This window comes from Blennius ocellaris, assembly GCF_963422515.1.
Source record: "Blennius ocellaris genome assembly, chromosome: 12".
Taxonomy (NCBI): Eukaryota; Metazoa; Chordata; class Actinopteri; order Blenniiformes; family Blenniidae; genus Blennius; species Blennius ocellaris.
In genome coordinates, this window is record NC_137661.1 from 21,041,837 (window position 1) to 21,064,499 (window position 22,663).

The following is a 22,663-nucleotide window of genomic DNA, read 5'->3' on the forward strand; positions in this document are numbered from 1 at the left end:
TCAAAAAGCAACATGAAAGTAAGAAAACATCCACTTGATGCTGGACTGCTGAAGCTTAGCATTGATTAGGACTCAAGGTTCCTGGACTGCGGAGTTTGCCTTCCACAAAATACAGTTGTGATCACGCATACCGTCACACTTGATATAAACAGGGTAAACAGTGAATTAAATTGAGATCCACTACTACAACTTTCTCCTAAGGAATGCAGAGTGAATCCAGAAAGACAGAAACCAACACGTACACAGAGAGCGTACCAGAAGGCAGTGACACAATGTGTGCTGTTTATTACTGGGTTTGTGACTCACTGTGCAACAGTGTCATGTCATATTGAAGGATTTACACAACCTTTTTTTGAAAGAAAAAAAAAAAAGTGTAGGTGAACGACGAGGTCCTTTATTCATCTGGTTTAAGCTTTTCTGTCCAGCTCGGTTTTATAGGAGCCATAATCTGGTACTGTTGCTCATCCAACCATATTCCATTCAGTGCTTTTGCATGCAATATGGTGTTGTATTAGAGATACTTGTAACCACAATGAAGAAATGCACACGCACGTGTACACACACAAAAAAACAGGTGTTATACTGTAGAGGTTAAAATGGGCTACGACGTGCTCCGGGGTATCAGGCTGTCAGACCCTCGGGCTTTTCTGTGACACATTCTCCAAAATAAGTAGAACAAACTGGTCTTAAGAGGGTTTTTTTGTTGTTGTTTTTTTAAAAAGAAGAAACACCCACTCACTCATTTCACTGCCAAACAGACGACAACAACTGAACAACAGGACACATGATGGCACTGGCTGCTTCCCAGCATTCGATCAGAGCAGGAGGTCCGTGACGGAGGGCAGCAGCTCGGCGAGCTCCGACTCAATATTGGCCGTCTGAGTGACAGGGTTGCCACGGAGATCAAGGCGCTTCAGCTTCGGGCACGAGGCCAGCGGTTGAAGATCTGTCAGTGTCGAGATTTCTGCACATTTGGGTTAATGAAAAAGCCTTCGCGTGTGCAGCGGTGAGCAAATATTAATAACGAGCGGGAGAGTGATGCACATGTTCTCAACGCATGGTGAAGAAGTCAGAGGTCAATGTGAAATGAAGCGCGGTGATCAGAATGAATATTTCGAAATATAAAACACAGAGCCCTCGAAATGGATTGCTGCGGTCATTATAAGAAAATAGAAAAAAAACCTAAATAAAACAAATCTTGAGCCCAGCCTCAATGTCATGACCCGGAAACCCCATTATTCATCTCAATTGTATGCGAGGGAAGTGAAGCATGAAGGGAGGGAGTGTGGATGCCAGTGATGTGCTGGTAAGTGCTTGTTGTCTTCTTAATGACGCTGTTTGCTCAGTCAAATTGCAGCTCTTATTTGTACTTTCATTTTGAGATCTGAGTAAAATAAAATGTCCTTTGTAACCAATTCAAAAGATCTCTACAACTGCAATTTTCTCAAATTCAGGGCTTTGTTTTTCTTTTCGGCAGCAATAAGCTATTTGGAGGTAATTCACACGTTCTGAGCTGCAAGGGGAGTGTTGCGATTGCAATGTAAAAGTATGCGATTCACACTATGGTGCTCGAGAATATATCCATTTTACAAGAATGTAATCATCAAAAATTTTATGTTTTTAGCCACACGTTTAAAATTGTACAAACTCTACATGTCATGGGATCTAATGTGTCAAATCCATGATGAAAACAAACACAAATATATTAAATTGATATAAAGCAGCTTTTGTGAAGAACAAAGACATTTCTGACCAGTTTGGAGTGTTGTGGTTTTGTCAATTTAACCAGTGATCACTCGCCAACCAACCATGACGTTATGACCTGTGACAGGTGAAGTGGATAACAGTGATTAGCGTTTTATCATGACACCTGGTATCATCAGACAGAAGGTGAGCATTTTGTCATCAAGCAGGAAAATGTCAAATGAAACCTCTCTTTCATATGAAGGACTAAATATGCCAAAATTGAATAACTGAATAAATAAATACACCACTGAATAATTAATTAAATGTGTCATTAACTAATTAAAATGAGAATTAAAAATCTAAACGTATCAATTCATTACAATACCAATAACAACTCATTTTATATAAAAAAAACAAAACGTATATAATTATTTCACTATTTAAACCATTATTTAATCATTCTGTCCGGTGTCGCACTGCTTCATGAATTTATTTCATGTCAAACTCGCCCCTCAAAGTCAGTGGGCGGACCCTTCCACCTGATTGGACGAGTTTGACAGATAAAAATATTCATGAAGCAGTGCAACACTGGACCATGAAATAATGATATATGTTTTTACATAAAATGTATTGGTATTTTAAGGAAATAAACACATTTATATATATATAATTTTAATAAACTAATGACATTTCAATGACAATATTTAGTGGTGTATTTAATTTAATTAATATTGGCACATTTAGTACTCCATAGTTTCGAGTCCACATTGGCTGGTATCTAACAAACGGGAAGGATTGAAAAGTGGCGAACTGGAAACAGGGTCACAGTCGGCTCACTGGTGTAAAGGCCGTCTCATGAGGTCCAGTCCAACAGACGAGCTACTGGAGCTTGAAATGCTGCTAAAGTTAATGAGGTCTCTGATGGAAAGATGCTCAAATACCCAACACATTAGTGTTTGACAATGAAGTAAGAAAATGGGTCCCTATACTGTTTTTCATTTGGTCATAATGTTATGGCTGATCTGTGGAAACCAGCAGGAGTTCATATTTGAATAACAAGCACAGCTCCACATTTAGTTGAAGGCTCCATCAAGGTACTGTCTTTTTTTTTTTTTTTTTTTATGTTTATATATCATAACAAAGGTATCATAGCAACGGCACAATTACAAAAGTGAACAAAAATCTTTGATTCAAGGATACTGTTATTCTTCAGGACTACCTCCTCCAGTTTGGGAAGGTGATGCACTCCCTCCAGGTTTTCTATGGCATTATTCGCAGCCTCAAATACCTGCAGGCAAGAAGAACTCATTCATATGCAGAGAAGCAAACTCTAATGTGTTCTTTTCTTACTCCCGACATTGAGGCACAGTCACATTTGAAATTGAGTCCATGCAAGTTTGAAAGTCGTTGGAAGAGCAGCTGAATCACCTCCAGGCACTGCAACATTGCAAACTGAGGAGGCAGGCGTTGGAGCTGATTGGAGGACAGATTGATATGGGTGACCAATAGCAGCTGGTCCAGGTGGCACAAAGTGGTCAAATTCTGTTTGGGATTAAAAAAAAAAAAAAAAAAAAAAGGACATTTAAAAGAATGACACATTAAATAATATCAAAGTCAGCTTTGTTTTTTGTCTTCACTCTGACCTTGTCAGAGATGCTGAAGACGCGCACTTCAGCATATTCCATCTTCAGGATGGTGTTTTCAATCATAAACTTGCTGCACAGGTCGCTGTAGTATGCAGAGCGCATGGAGTCCACTTCCTGGAGGAGAGAGAGCATCCAGTGGATGAGATCTGCCAACACTTGTGCACAATATAATTTCAGGTCAGCGTCATTGACCGTTCTGAATATGAACGGTACTCACTCGGAGTGTCTGGAAATGAGCAAGTGTCTCCTTTTCATATCCCAGCGGGTCGAGTGCCCTCATCAGGAGGATAATGGTCAGTAAGCACCCTTCCAACGTGAGCACACAGGTCAGTGACGAAGGGTCGACACCAGCGCTACCGTGTGTGAAAACGGAGCTTTGCTTCTCTACTGCAGTGAAGTTAAAAGCACTCACATTTATTCAGCGGCTCCAACTCTTGCAGCTGGTTAACGGATTGTAGCTCCGACTGTAGAACCGAGGTCTTCTCCACTGAAAGCTCACTCCTACGCACAAATGGCACACTTGGTTTTAACTCCTCTAAAAGCTCCAACAACAAAATGCGTTGACTGAACGGTACCTGAACAGTTCCTGATCAGTAGCAGAGTCCCGACACCAGCTTTCACTTCGACCTTCGGAAAATGAAAGCCCACATGTTTATGAATCTCATAGAAACACAGAGAAATGCATCTCTTGGTCAGAACTGGTGAGGACATGCTATTGACTCTCCTCAGGATTATTGCTACTTCCAACAAAATACACAAAGTACAATGACTAAAAAAATGTTTTATATAAACTGCTAAGTGGTGCGGCTTGAGCTACATTAAAAAAAAATGGGTGTAAACATATCTCCACTGCAGCTCATGTGAACAGAGACGATGTACATTAGCGATCCCTGTTCAAATGCTTATTTTACAGTAAAACAAAAAAATGCTTCTATTAATATGGATGACTGACTTTTTTTTTTTTATTGCTATGACCTTGAAGAACCCATGGGAATGTGGCAAGGAAAATGCAAGCATAGTAAACAAAAAAAAAAGAAAGAAGAAAAATAACCCCCTTGTGCATTCACTGGGTGTTCCACTTATCCGTGATTTTAATGTTGTACGAGACCTGCACATTTATGGTCAAAATTGCCTTGGGCAACTTCTGGGACTCCCAGTTAAGATTTTAACACCACTGTGTGGCAATATGTTAGTATTAATGTTGTTTTCAACAGCAGCTCAAGATGGGATCGATACTCAAAGACAGCTTTCCTGTACATGGCCTGACTATTTTCTAATTTCAACATTAAGCCTTTAATAACACAATCACTTTCATTATTCGTTTTAACAACTCTTGCTCACACACACACTGAGAGATTACTGATAACATCACCAGATTTTTATTTTAGTTTGAGGATAAAGGTTGTATTGCTTATTTGTTCAGTTATGTGTGAGTAGAGTCTTTGCATTAGTGACAAGCTGCTAATTCGGTTTCATCCCAAATTTTGTTCTCATTATTGTTTGTTTGTTGACTTTACCACCATCAACAATCAACAATTTGCTACAAATGATTTTCCACAAATAACCACTTCTGGATTATAATCCTTCTCTTAGCCACAATGCAAGCTTAGCTTGTAACAACATTGACAAATCCATATGTCCGATTGTGTGTGGAGATAAACTGGTTGCACCTGTGTACAGCGCACAGTCCCTGTGAGTGTGTTTTTCAGTCCAGTGCACCGTCAGGTTGTGTTCATTGGTTATGTCGTTGATCGTTCCAGGAGGGAGGTCACAGATCTGAGCAGGTGTTAAGGGCAGAAAGGTTCCACGTGTGAAATATTATTTTGACAAATAAGTTGAATATCAACTTTACATCTAGGTGCAGGGTGTATATTAGAAAGTAGGCATCCAAAGTACTAATTTAGACAAGTATGACTTGAGTATGAATGAAATTTGAGAACTGCAGCCAATTGAATAAATGTTAGGAGTTAAAGGGACATCTGAAAGACGTATAATGAATATTACAATATAAACCTGCACCTAAGACTATCAAGATGGTATAGTTGTAGTAGTAGTAGTAGTAGTGTTTACTTCAGGCTGCTAACAGCCGGATAATCAAGGTTTGTTTACATGCAGAGGTGTATTAAGCCCAGGAAAGATCATAACTCCATACCATCCCCCCAAAAAATACATATCACTTCAATTGGCGGTTCTGAATGTGTCTTTTATGAACATGGCCTAGAAAAGCGTGCATTAAATACTAATGACTTTTCTACATTAAGTATAAAGATGACATTTACATAGAATTTTTTTTTTTTTTTTTTTTTTTATGATACAGCTATAGTTACCCCTATAGCTGTAGAATGAAATAAATAAATAAAATGTTCAGCCTAAACATGGTCTTTATACTACCCTGCAGGAGCAATCTTAATAGACTCAGCTGTCACTGCCCGTCTAACTGAAGCTGGAGTCCTCCTGTGTGGCAGAACAATGATCATCATTAAAAAGAAAAACAGAACACTGTTGTGCATACCATAGTGCTGCATCAGTGTGGTACGTGAAAACTAATGTAGACAGGGTGTTAAGCACAGGAGCCGGCTCAATCAGAGCAACACAGCACGACACCCGCTATTACAGATTGTCGACTAGGATATCGTTACTGCAGCAGTAACTTGTCAGTCTTGACTGGTAATGTGAAAGGATACCCAGACGGGGCTGTGTTTAAAGCGTGGGTGAACACTTCTCCACTCCACTCTCTGGGGCTGACCGTCGAGGACCAGCAACAGGCCGACTGACTGTGCCTGACAGGACAAAAGCAGGGAAACAGCTCGTCAAGTCACACAAAGCAGCATATGAACGCTGTAAAACAATTATTTCTCTCCAGAGTATGAGTCCCACACATTTCTCAATAATAACCCATAAAATACATCAATCATTCACTGGCGGAATGGAGTACTAGATAGAGATTTAACATAGGAAAAGTCAGAAATAAGAATGTCTGTGAGCAGTGTGAGGAGCATGTACCAGGATATCATGGCTGATATATGCTGAATCCACTAAAAAAGAAATAACGTCCAAATAAGACGTTCGTTTTTGCAGATTTGATTTGCTCACGTTTCTGTGTTCCTACCCTCATTCTCAACCGTGCCGATCATTCCACAAATGCATGTTCTCAAACAATGTTGCACCACTTGAAAGCGCATACAGCTGGCTTTCCAACAGTACAGGATATTGTGTCAAGAAGCATTGCTTGAGCATTTTTTATTTATTTTTTTTTAAATCTACTCCAGACAAATTGTAGTACTTTTTTGGAGATTAGTTGCCCCAAAATAAAACCGCTGACTATTAAACTATGCACCCATACTGCACAATCAGTACATTAGAAAACGTGCAGGCTTTGGTCGATACATCAAAAGGCGGCCAGTTGACTATTCAAGGTTATATTGATTTACATGAAATTAAATACACACAAAATACGTCATTATTAGAATGGCTGAACACAATTGCAAACTACATCCTAAAAGTTAAGCATCCCAAAATGCTTGCCGTTTTCTGCCCATCTCACAAGCAGCGAGAATATGAGAAACACTGCTCAATACAATAGTCCACCAACACAAGAGCTTCAACCTGACAACTCAAAACCTTGCACGTGTGATTGGAGCAAACATCATTGAATATGATTACCTTCATGCAGGTGAAATTTATGATATAACATTATACTGCAGAACTGTACCCCAAAAAGGTGGCTGGTGAGTTTTCATTAAAAAATAAATAAATAAATGCATAAATAAAAAAAAGAAGCTCATTCTAATTTCATGACACACCATATAATCATTCCAAATGACAACACAATCTGTCACATCGACATAATTCAAAACAAATAGATAAGTGACTCAATGGGCCATATGGAAGCCTCGAGTCAGACAAACGACGCCTAAAGACGCACAAGAAACTGTTGCTTTTCGGCAGCAGGTTCATTCAGTAAATAAATCCACTACACAAGCTGAACTTGAGATGCACACCAAGGATTTAGAGTCAGTTGTGAGAGACAGTCAAGTGCAAATACTGACATTGACAGGCCTGGAGAAGGCGACGGCCACCCGTTCTTCATCTCGACTGACATAAACACAGCTTATCATCTCTTCACGCTCCGCTGTTGGACAGACAAAAGGCTTAGATGGGTGGAATCTGTGCTTGATGGATGAAAAACTCCACATTCCTTTCATGCAGGAAAGTAACGGCATTTAATTGGACACATTGACATACCTCTGCCTAAAAGCCAACGGTAGTAAAACCAAGCACTCTGGTCATTGGGATCAGTGAAGAAAGCATTTTGTACAAGCTCATACTCTGAAAAAAAAAGAAAAGAAATGACATTGTAGTCAGATTGTAAACATGCTGAAGTGTTCATGTCACACAAAGTACATTTTACGGCGATTATGAACACTTAAACTGCCCCCTATCTTCTGCTGTTACAAACTACAAGTGAAGAGATTACCTTTGAGTAGCTGCTCCTCGCAGACACGATGGGAGTGTGTTTGAGGGGAGGGTGGCGGGGATGGCTGCCGGGGCTCGCGGCATGGTGAGGGAGGCTCAGGAGACTCGGGGTGGAGCAGCGGCAGCAAGGTGCTACGATAGTGCCAGCTGGAATAGTTAGAAAAGTTGGAGCCGATCAAGCGGTCAGTGAACTCCAGCTCTTGATCCACGGGTACACCGGACATCTTCACAACCATTCGGCGGTAATCCCAGCAGTGGACTGGGAGAAAACAGAAGGGCATGATGTCAAATATATATATTTAATAAAACAAACAAACAAAAAACATTACAAACACCCTGCTGCTTCCTTTTCCTACTCACAGTTGCGGTCATCAAGGCTCAAGCAGCGATCACACAGGCTCAGCTCTCTTGCCCAGTCGGGCCGAGGCAAGCGAGCCGAGACCCAGCCGCGGTGGTGCCAGCTGCCGTAGGACTTTGGATTGACCTTCAGGCAAGACTCCAGGAAAGCCAACTCCGCCCCATAAATCTTTTGCACTTCATCCTCGTTTCTGAGAGAGACAATGGTAAACAAAACAAAACCGTTACTTTTCTGCTGCGGTACAGAAGGAGCTGTGAATCGACAAAAGGGGGCAAACGTCAGAAACATTTTCTGACTTGACAGTCTCCAGGTGCATCAGGATTTCTCTTCTGTAGTTCCAGAGGGTGGCAAAGTCCGGGTTGGACGACAGGAGTTGTTGGGTCAGCTGAAGAGCCTCGTCATCCCAAACGCCCTCCTTCCTCTGTAGTGGAAAGGGAGGCAGGCAAAAGATGGTGAAATAAGCCCACGTAAACATGTTTGTGGAAAAAGGTGAGACACCCACAGAGGTTCTGAGAGAGGATGCAAATTGCAAACAAGAAACCTTAAACCAGACTTGGATCCATGATTTGGCTGTGAGGTGACGTTGTTAAGCACTGCACCTCAATGACGCCAGAGTAAATATTGGGTCATTTATAGTCAAACAACTGGAGACTTGAACATGACAATATTAATATACCATTTTCAATTACATCTTATTCACACATGATAAAATATAGATTTGGCATCTTAAAAGCAAGTGTATAAAGCTGTTTGTCTGCATTGATACTGTAATCACACCAAAAGCAACAGGGATACTTGTTATATTCTTATCTTTATCACACCATCTGTAGGAGTGGGCATATCAACTTCTACTGAAGACATGTTTTAATTGGAAAACAAAGATGAGCCATCTTCTCCTAAAACTGCTGTGCTTTGTGGCAAACGTTGTGTTGAGCCTTATGTTTAGGAGCAGGTCATTACAGACTGCTAAAACTTTTCATTCATATTGAGCAACAGTGTCAGAGTTCAGTTTTTGTATGTAAAAATGAACAAGCGACTTCTGGAACACATGACACAGGGCAGGATACACCCTGGACATCAAACCACACACTCACATTCATACTTGGGGACAATTTCATGTCATCAATTAACCTCTGGAGGAAACCTGTGCACAGATGGAGAACATGCAAACTCCCACCGCCAGTAGTTGAACCCATGACCTTGTTACTCTGAGGCAAGAACAAGAATTCAAGTTACTACCAGCCATGGCAATGGCTAGTGAAGCATGACAGGCTTTTCTGTAATGTCTTGCAATGACAATACTGGTTATCTGTTACAAGTTTGCAAGCTATACTCAAGATATGGCCCAAAAATCACCCCGCCTTGCCGGGGCCAGGAGCTGGATAGCCACCAGCTATGGCTTCAATACACAGTGCAGGCCAACTTTCCAAAGCACCTTAGAGAAACATGCATCTCGTGCTGCCACATAGATCTTCAGCTTCTTTTCTCTCTCCTTCCTTTTCTCCTCCTCCTGCTGGGCTGTGGATTTGATCTTCACACGACCATGCTGTCCAAGACACACAGAAGGTAACATTTAAAAATCCATACAGTCCTCAGTGATTACACTAACCCTTTAAAGAAAAGTGAGCAGATAAATGATTACTCACCATCTTCAATGGGAATGAATGAGACTTCTTTAGTTAACCTGCTTGTGTGTAAACAACATGATGAGTGTCAGGCAGCACGGAGAACATAGGAGCAGGACGGATGCACGTTATTACAGCCTTACTGGTTAACTTTGCACAGTGCTTATATACGTTTTACAGAGGCAGGTAAACAAAAACAGTTCAGTTCGTAGTTAGCCAGCTAATTAGCCCCGCTGTGAGAGAATAGCTCAGAATAAACAGCGACACAAGACACACCTCACACCACCGCCGTGCACCGAGAACCTCAGGACACCTCCACGAAGCGACCGGCGCTGCTTAATCCAGCTGCTGCAGATGTTATTTCACAAAGATGTGGGATTTGTTTGATTTGTCGTGTCACTACCAGGAAGGACTACAATCCTCCTCTTCCGTCGCAGGAGAAATACGTCACAGGGAGTCTCCTCACAACCACGTCTGTCTGCTGCCTTCTAGTGGCCAAAAATGCGAATTAGATAGATAGATAGATAGATAGATAGATAGATAGATAGATAGATAGATAGATAGATAGATAGATAGATAGATAGATAGATAGATAGATAGATAGATAGATAGATAGATAGATAGATTGACTGGATGCGAACTACCCCCATTATGAGACAGGAGCGTGCCTTTATTGCATGATTTGTGAAATACTCTAAAATATTGGTAAAATATTGTTTTTTGCCTGTGTATTTCCTTTTTGCTTTTTGTTTGTTTTCCGTTTTTTCATGACCATGTGTAAAATTAGGCTGTTTTTCTTAATTTTTATTTGTGGATGAGGGTGAATCTTCACTCTTTCACGTTAATAAAGTTGCCGGCCTGCATGCAGTACTTGTCCTCACCATTGTAGTGTGGGGACACTAGTCTTAAACGTCAATCTAAATCAGACAGCCGTTCAATTTCAAACTGAGAAACCTTCTAAATTTCGGATTTCCGAATAAAACTAAGCTGGGGGAGTCTGAGGAGCAGCAACCGGTAGCAATCTTTGTCTTTGGTGGCTTCTGTCTTAAGGTAATGTCTATAAACTGTACTTAATATTCAGCAGTGTGTTATTTAAGATGGTGCTAAGGACTGCATATCTGGTAGCCTGGATCTTTATTTTAAATTTTAATTCTGACGGTCATGCGTATTTGGTGTCAATTATTGGTTTGTTGATGCGTGTAAACAGAACTACAAAAACGTGACGAAATATGATTATTTTATAGCACTGAGTACATTATATTAATCAGGTGTTGTCTTTATTCATTGTGGGGAAACTATCAAGCGCAGTCTGGGATTAAATTGCCAAGATTTCATATATCCTTTTGAAAATAGAATTAAAAAAAGTTACGTTTGGTGATTTTCATTTCAGTGGGGAATTTGTGGTGCTTCAATGTGAATATAAATCCGAGAGTCAATCCCCAGTGTATGTTCTTCCCAACACCTTTATTTATGTTTTCCAGAAATATTGAACACAAGCAATTCAAAATTCTCAAAACTCCCTCATAACAGACAATTACGTCAAATTACATCTTTATTCAATTAGAAAATTACCATATTCCACCATCCAATACACTTGTATTTAAACATATTTGCCCAATGTGTAATCTCAGATTACATCCTTTAACAAATCAATAATAGAAATAGCGCAGTTCCAGAACAGAAATTAATTGAAGTCAACAACACAACAACAGCACTTTAAATATCCAATGCAGTGGATAAGCAGGAATTAATGTTTACATTAAAATTAAACCGATGATTAAGATAATCAAGATGAAACAAGCAATCATTTCAACAAAACAAAAAGGCCCTCATTGCACATCTTTATCCTCAGGCTGCTTGGGTATTGGTGGAGAAAACATGAATTTTCAGCTACTGCTGTCACATATGGGCGATGTCATTATCTTCTGTGGTGACAACATCACCAGCTTTTCCTGGTCACCAATTATTTTTACTTAAGGTACCATGCTTTTAAGTTATATAACAAGTTACCTGCTGAAAATGCAATTCATTTTGCTCATGAATAGTTTGACATTTGACATTACATCCTATAAACCAGCCTCCGAGAACACTCAGCTTGAGAATACAAAGCATGCAAAGCAAGAACATCTTTTACAGGTGGACTTTTCACAGTGATTGTAGCAGATTTCATTAATGCAAGTTTAAATTCAAACTTTTCATTCACCTGTTGAAAGGGTGAAGTAATTGTTGTGGACGAAATCTGATTGCACAGCACAGCACAAATGTGTCTTACATTTTTCTCTATCATGTCTGAAACAACAACAAAAAAACCCATCTCTAAAGCCTACGACATCATATGGAAACCAGTGTTGGTCTATTGGGCCTATTCATCAGGAAGAGACTGGTAGCTGTATCTGTCATAACTCTCAGTTCCGAATCCCGAAGACTGGCTAAGGTTGAGTGTTGCTTGGCTGTTGGTCCAGCCATACTGCTGTCCTGAACTGTCAGTGGAATTTATCCTGTTGACCGGAAACTCGAACATGGGCGATGGACTCTCTTCGCTCACTGAAAATTAAACAGAGACACATTTTGATTGGGTTTCTACTTGGCGGCACTGCGTTTGATGGTTAAAATTATTGTGTCATTTGTACTCACTGTCTGGGGGCGGAAACTCTTTGCTGCTTCGGAGGGCAATGGAACACATCAGGATTTCCTTGTCCAGCCTCTCAATTTCCAGGTTGACCTTGGTTAGGATTTTGTCCTCTTTTTCTTCCTGTTTCTTTTGGCCAATTCCCTTGGTTTTGATCTTGGGAACATCAACTGTAGAAATTAATTGAATTGAAATATTAAAAGAAAATTATGTTTTCAATATATTGTCTAGAAGAGAATTTGCAGATTCTCAACATAGTAAAATACTCACTCAGTGACTTGGGTTTGAGTTTTACTGCACTTCCAATGAGCTCAGCTTGCAAATTAACAAATATGTGCCTGTAGCGGCTCAGCCAGTAATACTTTCTTTTATTGAAATCTTGCTCTATTTGCTGCCTCATGACATTTGTCTTCTGCCTCCTTCTGGCCAGGTCTTGAATCCCCAGGTAGACGTCTCTCATCTTGGGGCAGAAGAGCCGTTCCTTGTTTCCTGCCACCATTTCCTCGATCTTTTCCAACAGCTCTGTGACCTGGGCGACATCGTTTTTCTTCACGTTGTTGAGGACGTGGTATCTATTCTCACACTTGTCCACCAACCAACGCAGGGTGCCATCTTCTCTCTCAATGTGCTGCTCCACTGACTTATCGACCAGCTTGTCTCCGTACGTGAACAGAACCATCGCATGCTTCCAGACACTGGCATCAAAGAGATTCATGTAGTCCTTGAGGTCGGCTCTGTGAGCTTCTGTGAGCTTCACCTCCAAGGCAACGACCAGCAGGACAACATGAACCCCCAAAGGGCTGAGTGACAGTCCTCTCACAATTTCTCCGTCTGTCTCTTCGGTATTGCGGGAGGCCTTTGGCGACCAGCCTGGGGTGTCAATCACTGTGACGAGTCGGCCAGCAACGTTCGCCACATCTACCTGACATCGGTCATTCTGGCGAACGGAAAACACATCTTTATGTAGAATGTTGTTCCCTGTGGTCGTCTTCCCAAACGTCTTCTGACCAAGCATCACTAACCTCAGCTCCTGCTTATGGCTACCTGAAAAAAAGAAAAAACAGTTTTCACAATGGTGTAATTTTGATTTAATTTTTTTAAATCGCACAAATGCTCACAGACAATACTGGGATGGTGCTAAACTGTAAAAGTAACCTGGAGTTCTCCATTGGCCAAGAACTACAGAGCCATCCCACTGTCAGAGAGGCACTTTTTTTGTTTAGGCTACATGTATTATTTAATACAAGAGTGTCAACAGGCTTATATGTACTACTGCTGCTCTCTTTCATCTCTGTCCTTTTGCTGGTTCGTGATATTTTTGGGAAACCGGCTCTGGCTTCACCAGGCAGATTCACTTACTACATCATCACTGGATGACTCTTTAGCTTACCTCTCAAGTTTTTCCTCCTCTTCATGACAAGTTCCTGCCTCTGCGAGGCTCCTTCTTCCACTCTTCTTCTCTTCTCCTCAATGGTGGCAAACAGCTGTTCATCGCAAGCAAAATGCTCACTGTTGTTTCGGATCACAGTCCCGGTGATTTTGTCCAGCAGCTCTGTGACTTGTGCAGGATCACTTCGATCTCTGTTATTGAGGACGTGGTACCTGTTGCCACACTTGTCAACTAACATCTGTAAGTCCTCCCCCTCGCCTTCAATGTACTCCTCAATGGTGTGACTTCCCAGCCAGTCTCCTCTGGTGAAAACGATTATTGTGTGCTTCCATACTTCATCTCCAAGAAGCTCCAAATGTGTGGTCACCGAATTCAAGTGCTTGGCATTAAATGATGCATCTGCATCTATCACCAACAGGAAGATGTGGGGCCCAGGGCGGCACAGGAACACACTGCGCTTTATTTCATCTTTGATCGCCTCTGGAGTGTCAAATGCGCTGTATTCTTTCCACCAACCCGGCGTGTCAACAAAACATATTTCTGTTGTACCCACAAGTCCCTGGTGTTCCGTCGAGTGTGCCGTTCTTTTCCCCTCTTCTCCCTTTTTGAATCCCATGATGGTGTTCACCACTGACGTTTTCCCAACGCTTCGGCTTCCCAAAAGAACCATCCGGAGATTTTCTAAAGGCGTCGTCTTTTCTGTTATCACACAACAGACACAGGTTAACCAAAAAGCTGATTAATCAAAATTCACATAATTCTATGTTCTCTATCAAAGTCTAAGAAAATTCTGACATAAATGATAAACACATTTATCTTTAAGTGGGTGAATTAAATTGCCATTATGGGTAAAAAATTATTTATTAAAAAATGAATCTGCTCTGTATAATAGTTGTGGTATTTAAAGTTTCCACCAGGGGGCATCAGATAACTTCTTAGAATGTTTTGTGGATTACTTCTTTTCTGGGGTAAACAAACAAATAACAAGTCTGAGGTAAGTTAGAAGAAAGGTTCACATATTTTACATCTTGTGATTCTGTGAAAAAAATCCACGCCTGACATTTAGTTTCTTTTTTCACTTTCTCACAGTCATGTCATCACTACACTCAGATGTGGTTTCACTCACCTGACATGAGGTCCATCATGTATTGTTTGTCTTCTTCTACCCTTCTCTTTCTTTCTTCTGCATTTTCCGCAACCTCTGCTTGCCTCTTTTCGATGATCTTCAGAATCTGTTCATCCACCTCATAGTGCCCACCCTTGTTCTCCTTCACCATCTCGTCTATCTTCTCCAGCAGCAACGAGACCTGAGTGGTGCTGCTTTTGTCCTTGTTGTTGAACACATGGTATCTGTTCTTGCACTTGTCTATCACCCACTTCAGTGCGTCCCCCTCACATTCAATGTGTTGCTCTACTGTCTTCCCCGCAAGGAAGTCCCCGTAGGTGAACAACACCATGGTGTATTTCCATGCCCGCTCAGCCAGGAGCTTCATGTGCTCCGCCAAGATGGTCTTCTGCTCTGCGTTGAAAGCTGTGTCCACAGGAATGACGAGGAGAAAAACATTTGGTCCGGGTGGGCACTTGGAGACATTGAGCCTGAATCTTTGCTTGTCTCCTTCCGGGATCTGAGTGAGGGATAAAGAGCTGTTCCACCCAGGAGCATCGACCACAACAAGGTTTCTGCCCTCCACCTCTTCATGCCGCACTTCACACTGAGTTGTTCTGATTCGGCCACACACAAATGTTTCCCTTCTCAGAATAGTGTTGGCACACGAGCTCATTCCAGACAATCTACCTCCAATAAGTACAAGTCTGATCTCCTCTGGAAAACAAAGACAAACGTATCACTTTGAGACCGCTATGCAGAAATAGAGGATAGATTGTACAACAATGATGTTTTCTGATTGTAGAACAGCGTCAAAATCTTGTTGATAATGATTTTCATTCATATAAAATGGATGCAGAAACATCTGTAAAAGAAGTTGCTCATTTCCTTGAGCTGAATAGCAATCTGCATTTCAAAATGACAAGATCATCACATGATGTCTGTGTTGTTTTTGATGAATGATACCTTGTGAAACTAGTTTTGGTTTATTTTTGATTCCTGTTCATGTGACAATCTGGGTATGATTAATAGAATGAGACAAAACCAAAGCAGTGAAACATTTTTAGAATGACCCTGAACCGAAACGGGGGGGGGGGGGGGGGGGCAACAAAATAGGAAGCTACAGTGACAAGGAGAAAATGCAGAACAAAATAAAAAAAAGTGACAAATCAACTCTGATTTACACTTGGTGGGGGGAGCATCTGACAGACTGTCAAAACATTGGCCAAATGTTTTACAATTCTTCAACAAAATAGCTGATTATTACCTTAAAATGTTCAGTTAGTTGTTTGTTATTTTTGGAAACAACAATTTGTAAGGCTTTTCCAAGGTTGACTTTTGACTTAAAGTGAAACAAAGAAAGAGATGCAGTGAGGGAACTTTACTTTACACCAGATGGATGTAAGGTAAAGTTCGAGAAAGGAACGCTTGTTTGTTTGTTTGTTTGTTGTTGTTGTTGTTGTTCTTAGGATGTGAGTATTTTCATGTTGGTTCGATTTAATATATGTATATAAATTTTAACAGTCATATTCTTTATTTTCTTACATATTTAACATACTGACTTACTGCAGTGTCTGTGCTGTATATTGTTTGTATTTCAATTTATACATTATTATTGTTTATTTGGCAATAGCCTACATTTTTAAGGTTTGTTTTCCGAATTTTAATTACTCTCCACTTTACATGGCTTGTTACAAATGTGAATGCAGAGAACAAAAATAAAAACTTCTTCTCTTGCTTCTCTTGCATTTCCCTTTCATCCATTAAATGGTTGTTTGTTCACTCGTCAAGCAAATGCAAAAAATAAGACAAGTACAGCCAGTAAGTTTCAATTGTTTCAATGGATGAGCAATAAACTGTAGACATTTTAATTCCATACAATGTCATGTTTACGGAATCATTAACTCTTTATTTTCTATCTATGGTGTAAATATCTTGCTTTAGACTCCAAGAGCTTCAGGGCTGCCCTGTTTGTTTATATGAAAATATAATGTAAATTAGATGGCGGAAAAGGTAAAAAGGTGGTGAAGCAACATTGTCGTGCTTGGGACAAACTATAAGCTCATATGTGAGAAACATTTTCATTTTCAATTTTCAAATACCCGCGTTATTATGCTTCTGATTTTAATTGATGTCCTGGTTGTTATCAATGTTATGCAATGTGTCCTTGCCATAAATTTTAAAAATAGTTAATGTTTTGTGGAATGGTAAAATGTCTTACTTTCAACACTTTTAAAAAAAAATAATTATTTTAGAATATATTCACTGATTCATATTTTGGATATGTAGTTGACTATTCACACCAAAACAAGGAAAAAGTCTAAAGTTATAATTGTAATATGCATGTCCATGAACATTGACAAAACATAAAAATACACCAAAACAAGGATTGTCTTTGTATAATAGAAATGAGTTTTCACAATGATTTTTGTTTTGTTTAAAGAGTTCACATTTCTGCAATTTTCAGTTCAGCTTCTCATTTACATATAAAAAAGTGTTTATTATCTATGTTTTGTTTATGCAGTAGTATTCATTAATTAATAAAAGGATTACTATTGCAAGAACACATCATCAGTAGGGTAAAGCTGACCTGTCTCACGACGGTCTAAACCCAGCTCACGTTCCCTATTACTGGGTGAACAATTCAACGCTTGGTGAATTCTATTTCACACTGATAGGAAGAGCCGACATCGAAATTTACCTGTGTAAATATGTATAATATACGTTTGTTGTTGTACTTGGACTGAATTTAGTGTGCTCAAGAGGGAAGGGTTTTTTGCTGTGTTTTTATTTATTTTATTGTTCCTGGGGGAAAAAACTCAAATGTGTGCTTTTTCTTTTTGAAGTATACTTTGTTGCATTGTTATATTGGAACTACGGAGTTAAAAGTGTGCTTTAAGGATGTATTGTGTGATATAACTCCGCATGAAAAGATATGTGTACTAAATAAGCAGGATTACTATTGCAACAACACATCATCAGTAGGTTCAAACTAACCTGTCTCACGACGGTCTAGTGTTGGCGTGGGAGGAGTTTTCCCATAAGGAAAGCATAGACGGGGCTTTTTTTTACTGTTTTACCAGCAATGACCAATCTGGTCAAACTGGTTTTTTTGTTGTGGGTACAACTGCATGAACTGCGACACTGTACTTCATTGCTCGACAAGTCTGCCAGTAGTTATTGCTTTGAGGAAGATAGTAATAGTTACAATAATTGTGATTGAAATTAGAGAGTTTTCTGTCTTTCCCTGTTAAACAGACAGAAACAGTAGCTATGCTGTCCTAACCAGTAAAAACGAATTTATTTCAAACAAACAATAAACAGTGGTATGAGATCAACATAATGAATAAAGTGTTAAAGCTTCATAAACTTACATCTGGAGCAAGTTTAACTACAGATTTAGCCATTTATCTTTGATTGTACTTGATCAACTCACCAGTGCTGCTCTCCATGTCGGCGTCTCCGGTCCTGTCTTTGTGACTCTGCTCCACCCAGGTGAACAAATCTGAGCACACTCGAGTGGATCAAATCTGTCTCTCTCCAGAGGAAAAAATATTTTAAGAATAAAGTATTCAGGCAGATTGTGCTACCTGTCCACCATCTCGGACTGCATGCAGTGACAACTGCCCGCAATGTCAGTGTCAGTTTAACAGGTACGTTACGCATATTCACAGCCAAACCGGTTGGACAACTCCTCCGATAAGCAAATCATTTTCAGCAGGTGGATGAATCTCGATGAGTTTTAAAAGAAAAGGTTTTGTCAAACATGTCCTGTTGAACAGTAACTATGGAGGAGCATAAGAGATGTCTTTTTCTTGTTTGACTGTTTTCCCACATAATTCAAGCCCTCTAAAAAAAAAACAACACACATTTATTTTCCTAAAGAAATGCATTATTTGGAATATTCGGCACATTGTAACAGAAGACGGCAAAGGCCACAACATAATTCAATTGATGTTCATTGCACGCTGTCAGTTCAAATCTACCATCTCGTCTGCCCTTGGTATTTGTTGCGCTCTTTCTTACTGTTCACACAAAACAATCTTTCACAGATCAAACAATGTAGGAATGCAACTCAAAGGTTGACGGTTATTTGTGGAGAGGAGCACAAACAGAGGGTGGAGAGCAAAACACAAGTGTGTAATTATAAAAGGCAAGGCTTGACACAAAAGCAGTTGGCAAGCATAAGTATGAACAAACACATCACAAGATATCAGAGTCCATTTAATATAGGCACCAGACAAAATTCTGGGAAGACATGAAGCAACAAACAAAGAAATCTAAAATAAAACACCCATAAAACCCTATAATTTTGACAGAGAAAAACATTTAATTTGGGTTTATTGAAGGCCATGTAGAAAGACACTGTTGTACCTGCAGAAAACCTCCACATGCACAGTGAGAACATGCAAAGTCCAAAAGCTGGACAAGAATTGTTTTGCTGTGGGCCGACAGTTCTCACCCATCCTGACCCCAAACTCCAGTGTATTATTTAGAAGGACACCGTTTTAACCTGCAGAAAGGAACCATAAACCACAAACTCTTGGCGATCTATATATTTCACATTACACTGATGTTTTTGTTTTGTTTTTTCCAGAGTGTTTATTCAACATTTTATAAGTAAGAACATTGTCTTGTATTCTGTCAGAAACACAGTGGCCATATGATGCACTGTGTTATTTATAGTCTTCTACGTGCCAGGGTAGGAGTGTTTATCCAGCAGATTGGACATCTCCATCCAGGACAAGTCCCACTGCACCTCTGTTACATCCTGCTTCGTAGCAGGAAGTGCTACGGCTGGTACGTCCTCTTTGGAGAGAGGCCAGCAGCTCCGGCTGCAAAACTTGTTTTTCCTTAAAGGACACAATAATAAGTGAAGCACTTTGAAACCTTGGTTGCTTTGTGATTCAGTTCTGCAAGGCAGTATTTCTATAGAGTTATTCACATCATTTCAGTTGTTTATCTAAAACCTTTTGAATTGTGTATGTAATTTTTTACATTTTAAGAGACTAATCTTTGTCTTGTAGTCATGAGGAAACTGACCTGTGGTGACGAATTAGCCAAATGGTTAAAGGAGTAACGCACAGAAGGACAACCCCACATGATAGAAGGATCCATTTCCAGGAACCTGTTACGAAGTGCAAATAAAGTTATTTTCAAAAGGATCTGACATCACCACTCATAATAAGCAAACTATATTTTGCTACTCTGTATCATATTCAGTTCTTCATTGGTGGTAAAATACCTCATCATTGCGAGAGTTTGACGTTTGATGTGCACTATGAAAATAAAAGCAAAAAAAACAAAACAATGCAACCTGCATTTCACACCCATAGCATACAGATAATTAAAAATAATTGTGTCTGCATGTAAGATCGCTGGGTTTGGATCACACGTGCAGAGCTGGAGTTTACAGTTAAAGTCTTGAATTATCGACACAAATAATTCCATGCCCCATGTGCAAACACTAGTCTGCTATGTCACTGATATGTCATGGATAGAGGGATCTTTGGATGGAGGCCTCCATAGTGGTTTTTATTACCATGGACATCACCATTCGGTGCGACGATGTGTCAGTGGCAGAGATTGACTAGCACGACCACTTTAAGAGGAATACAATTCTGAATCAAACATGAGTGCAGGTGACGGAAAAAGTGCACCTGACTCAATGTGAAGCAATTTCATCACCACCAGAGGGGGCCTTATTCACATTTTAGCACAGACTTTCAGCACTTCAGCAGTATTTTAGGTAGAATAAGTAGTAAAACAACCAAATATTGTCACAAATACTTTGTTTTAGTGATAGCATTTTCATTGAAATATACACTGTATGGGGCAATAAACAGGGGAGGACTTCTGACTTGGAAGTTGAACGTTCACACCTAAAAATTGAACAATAGTAAAGATAACAGTAAAATATGAATAATAACATCTTTAATTTGATGGGTATTGCTTTTATAAAGTCAAATTTGAATATGAAAAACATATAAGAAATGAAAAAATAACACCTTATGTTACTTTAATCAGTTATTGCTGTCTCACATAGTCCTCAAAAACGTTATGGATAAATGTATTGCAAATGAGGATTATTTTTACCTCTAGTGGAGGCTTCAGTCCCATGAGTTGATGTGAAGTTACCTGAAAGAATAACAAGTGATATCTCAAGCACAAATAAATACTACATTCTATTGGTCCTATTAACTAATTGCCATGAAGATCTATGGCTGACCTCGGTCAAGTCTCACTGCCAGCCAGCTCTCTGGACTCTGCATCGTTCGATCTTGGGACGCACACTTGTAGAAGCCTTCATCTTGCTGTGTCACGTTCACAATATTCATCTTGGTGACTGTGTTTGAACTAGAGGAAGTGGAAGTGGTGATTTCTTCTCCATTTTTAAAGAATATCACCTTATTATGGTTTGCTCTGAAGGACTGACAGTATAGGATGACCTCATCACCCTCAAATACAGGGAAAGCTGGTGTTTTTAAGATCATGTTGCCACCTGTAGAATAAGGACAGAAGATAGAATTAATTCCATATTATTGATCCGTGTTTCAACATGGACTGTGATTGTAATTGCTTTTCTGTAGTGTGTTCTTGGTGCAGGCTCCTAAAAAAAAAACCTTTACACAAAATTCACAGCTTACTGTGATGTTGACTGTACTGCTGTGACCCTCTGTGCTTTCACACCAGTAAAGTCCACTGTTCCCACTGGCAGTTACAATAGAACACGTGTCAGATCTTCCTGCACTTGCAGCACCATAATGTGGCGAACAAAGTTCAGGTTCTTTACCTCGAGCGCCCCCTGTTTGGCCCAGAGAGTAGTGCTTCAGTTTCCAACCTGTGGAGCGGGTCACAACTTATTGATGTAATTATTTTGGGTACTTTGATTTCTTTTTATCACTTTTTTCCTGTTCATAATACTATCCATTGTACTCTGATAATTGTTGCTGCTGTATGTTTCAGAACTGCTTATGTTCCACTTTATTATCATCTTTTTCTAATACTCTTTTGTAGAAGTGATTCTTAATCTGTCCGCCTGTCCGTCATATTTCTAAGTGCAGATTTGGCAGCAATATTAAGGGCAAAGATGGTCAGATATCCCTATCCCCAACAACTTCCTTCCACTACCTCTTCTAAGGTGACCTCAAGCCAGTCCTAGACCAGACAAGAGCTATAATCGTCCGAGCAGGTTGACCTCAGATTGACTTCAGGTTGACCTTGCAGTGAGAGGTACCAGTCGACCTCAAACAGGAGGCAATAGAACATCCTAATCAGGTGTCTGAACAATTGCAACTCCGCATTGAGTCTCTGCTGGATAGCTAAGCCCTTTATGCATTCACAGAGCATGATGAAACCCTGTGGAGAAAGCCCATTTCAACTGCTGGTTTTGATGAGCACATTCTGTCAATTATGACTCAAAGTTCATGACCATAGATGATGGTGGCAATGCAGACTGACTGATAATCAGAGAGCTTTGCTTTAAGCCCCACCAGAACATGGCTGCAGCCTCTTCTCGTAATCAGCAGTATTTCCAACAATGCCCTTTATCATCAATTAGGGTCGATCACAAGATTCCTAATGTCAAATATATTTCTGGAAAAATAAAGGTCAATTTAAATAAAAATGAATTAACCATCTGGAGGATACGAACCACTGAAGATGAAGATATTTGAATTAATATAATGTAAGTGGGTAATTTGATAACAGGAATTCAGACAGTTTGGGAATTGCATTTGTTAGTGTCT

The 22,663-nt window shown here is 39.9% G+C and overlaps 2 protein-coding genes across 2 annotated transcripts; both read right to left on the minus strand.

The window, feature by feature from the left end:
• Positions 1-252: 252 nt before the first annotated feature.
• Positions 253-10,202, minus strand: rabggta (Rab geranylgeranyltransferase subunit alpha). The gene is made up of 17 exons (XM_080506047.1): positions 10,068-10,202; positions 9,813-9,850; positions 9,602-9,712; positions 8,463-8,587; positions 8,169-8,356; positions 7,810-8,067; positions 7,578-7,661; positions 7,382-7,464; positions 6,017-6,112; positions 5,003-5,108; positions 3,908-3,959; positions 3,745-3,833; positions 3,550-3,638; positions 3,330-3,446; positions 3,115-3,228; positions 2,887-2,974; positions 253-964 (listed from the first exon to the last, which is right to left on the minus strand). The coding sequence occupies exons 2-17, from the start codon at positions 9,813-9,815 to the stop codon at positions 816-818; spliced, it is 1,752 nt and encodes a 583-aa protein (XP_080362173.1). The 5' UTR covers positions 9,816-9,850; positions 10,068-10,202; the 3' UTR covers positions 253-815.
• A 1,027-nt stretch (positions 10,203-11,229) lies between these two features.
• On the minus strand, positions 11,230-18,504 carry LOC308137673 (GTPase IMAP family member 8). The gene is made up of 6 exons (XM_080506441.1): positions 18,352-18,504; positions 14,937-15,632; positions 13,811-14,509; positions 12,691-13,464; positions 12,426-12,590; positions 11,230-12,335 (listed from the first exon to the last, which is right to left on the minus strand). The coding sequence occupies exons 1-6, from the start codon at positions 18,365-18,367 to the stop codon at positions 12,154-12,156; spliced, it is 2,532 nt and encodes an 843-aa protein (XP_080362567.1). The 5' UTR covers positions 18,368-18,504; the 3' UTR covers positions 11,230-12,153.
• Positions 18,505-22,663: the final 4,159 nt, after the last annotated feature.

Excerpts from the sequence above, each read along its gene's own strand:
- rabggta (XM_080506047.1), bottom strand. Across the intron at positions 8,588-9,601 it reads GAGATGCATGTTTCTCTAAG|AGGAAGGAGGGCGTTTGGGA; the intron begins GTGCTTTGGAAA and ends TTTCCACTACAG. Across the intron at positions 7,465-7,577 it reads CCGTTGGCTTTTAGGCAGAG|CGGAGCGTGAAGAGATGATA; the intron begins GTATGTCAATGT and ends TCTGTCCAACAG.
- LOC308137673 (XM_080506441.1), bottom strand. Across the intron at positions 14,510-14,936 it reads CATGATGGACCTCATGTCAG|AAAAGACGACGCCTTTAGAA; the intron begins GTGAGTGAAACC and ends GTGTGATAACAG. Across the intron at positions 13,465-13,810 it reads GAGGAGGAAAAACTTGAGAG|GTAGCCATAAGCAGGAGCTG; the intron begins GTAAGCTAAAGA and ends TCTTTTTTTCAG.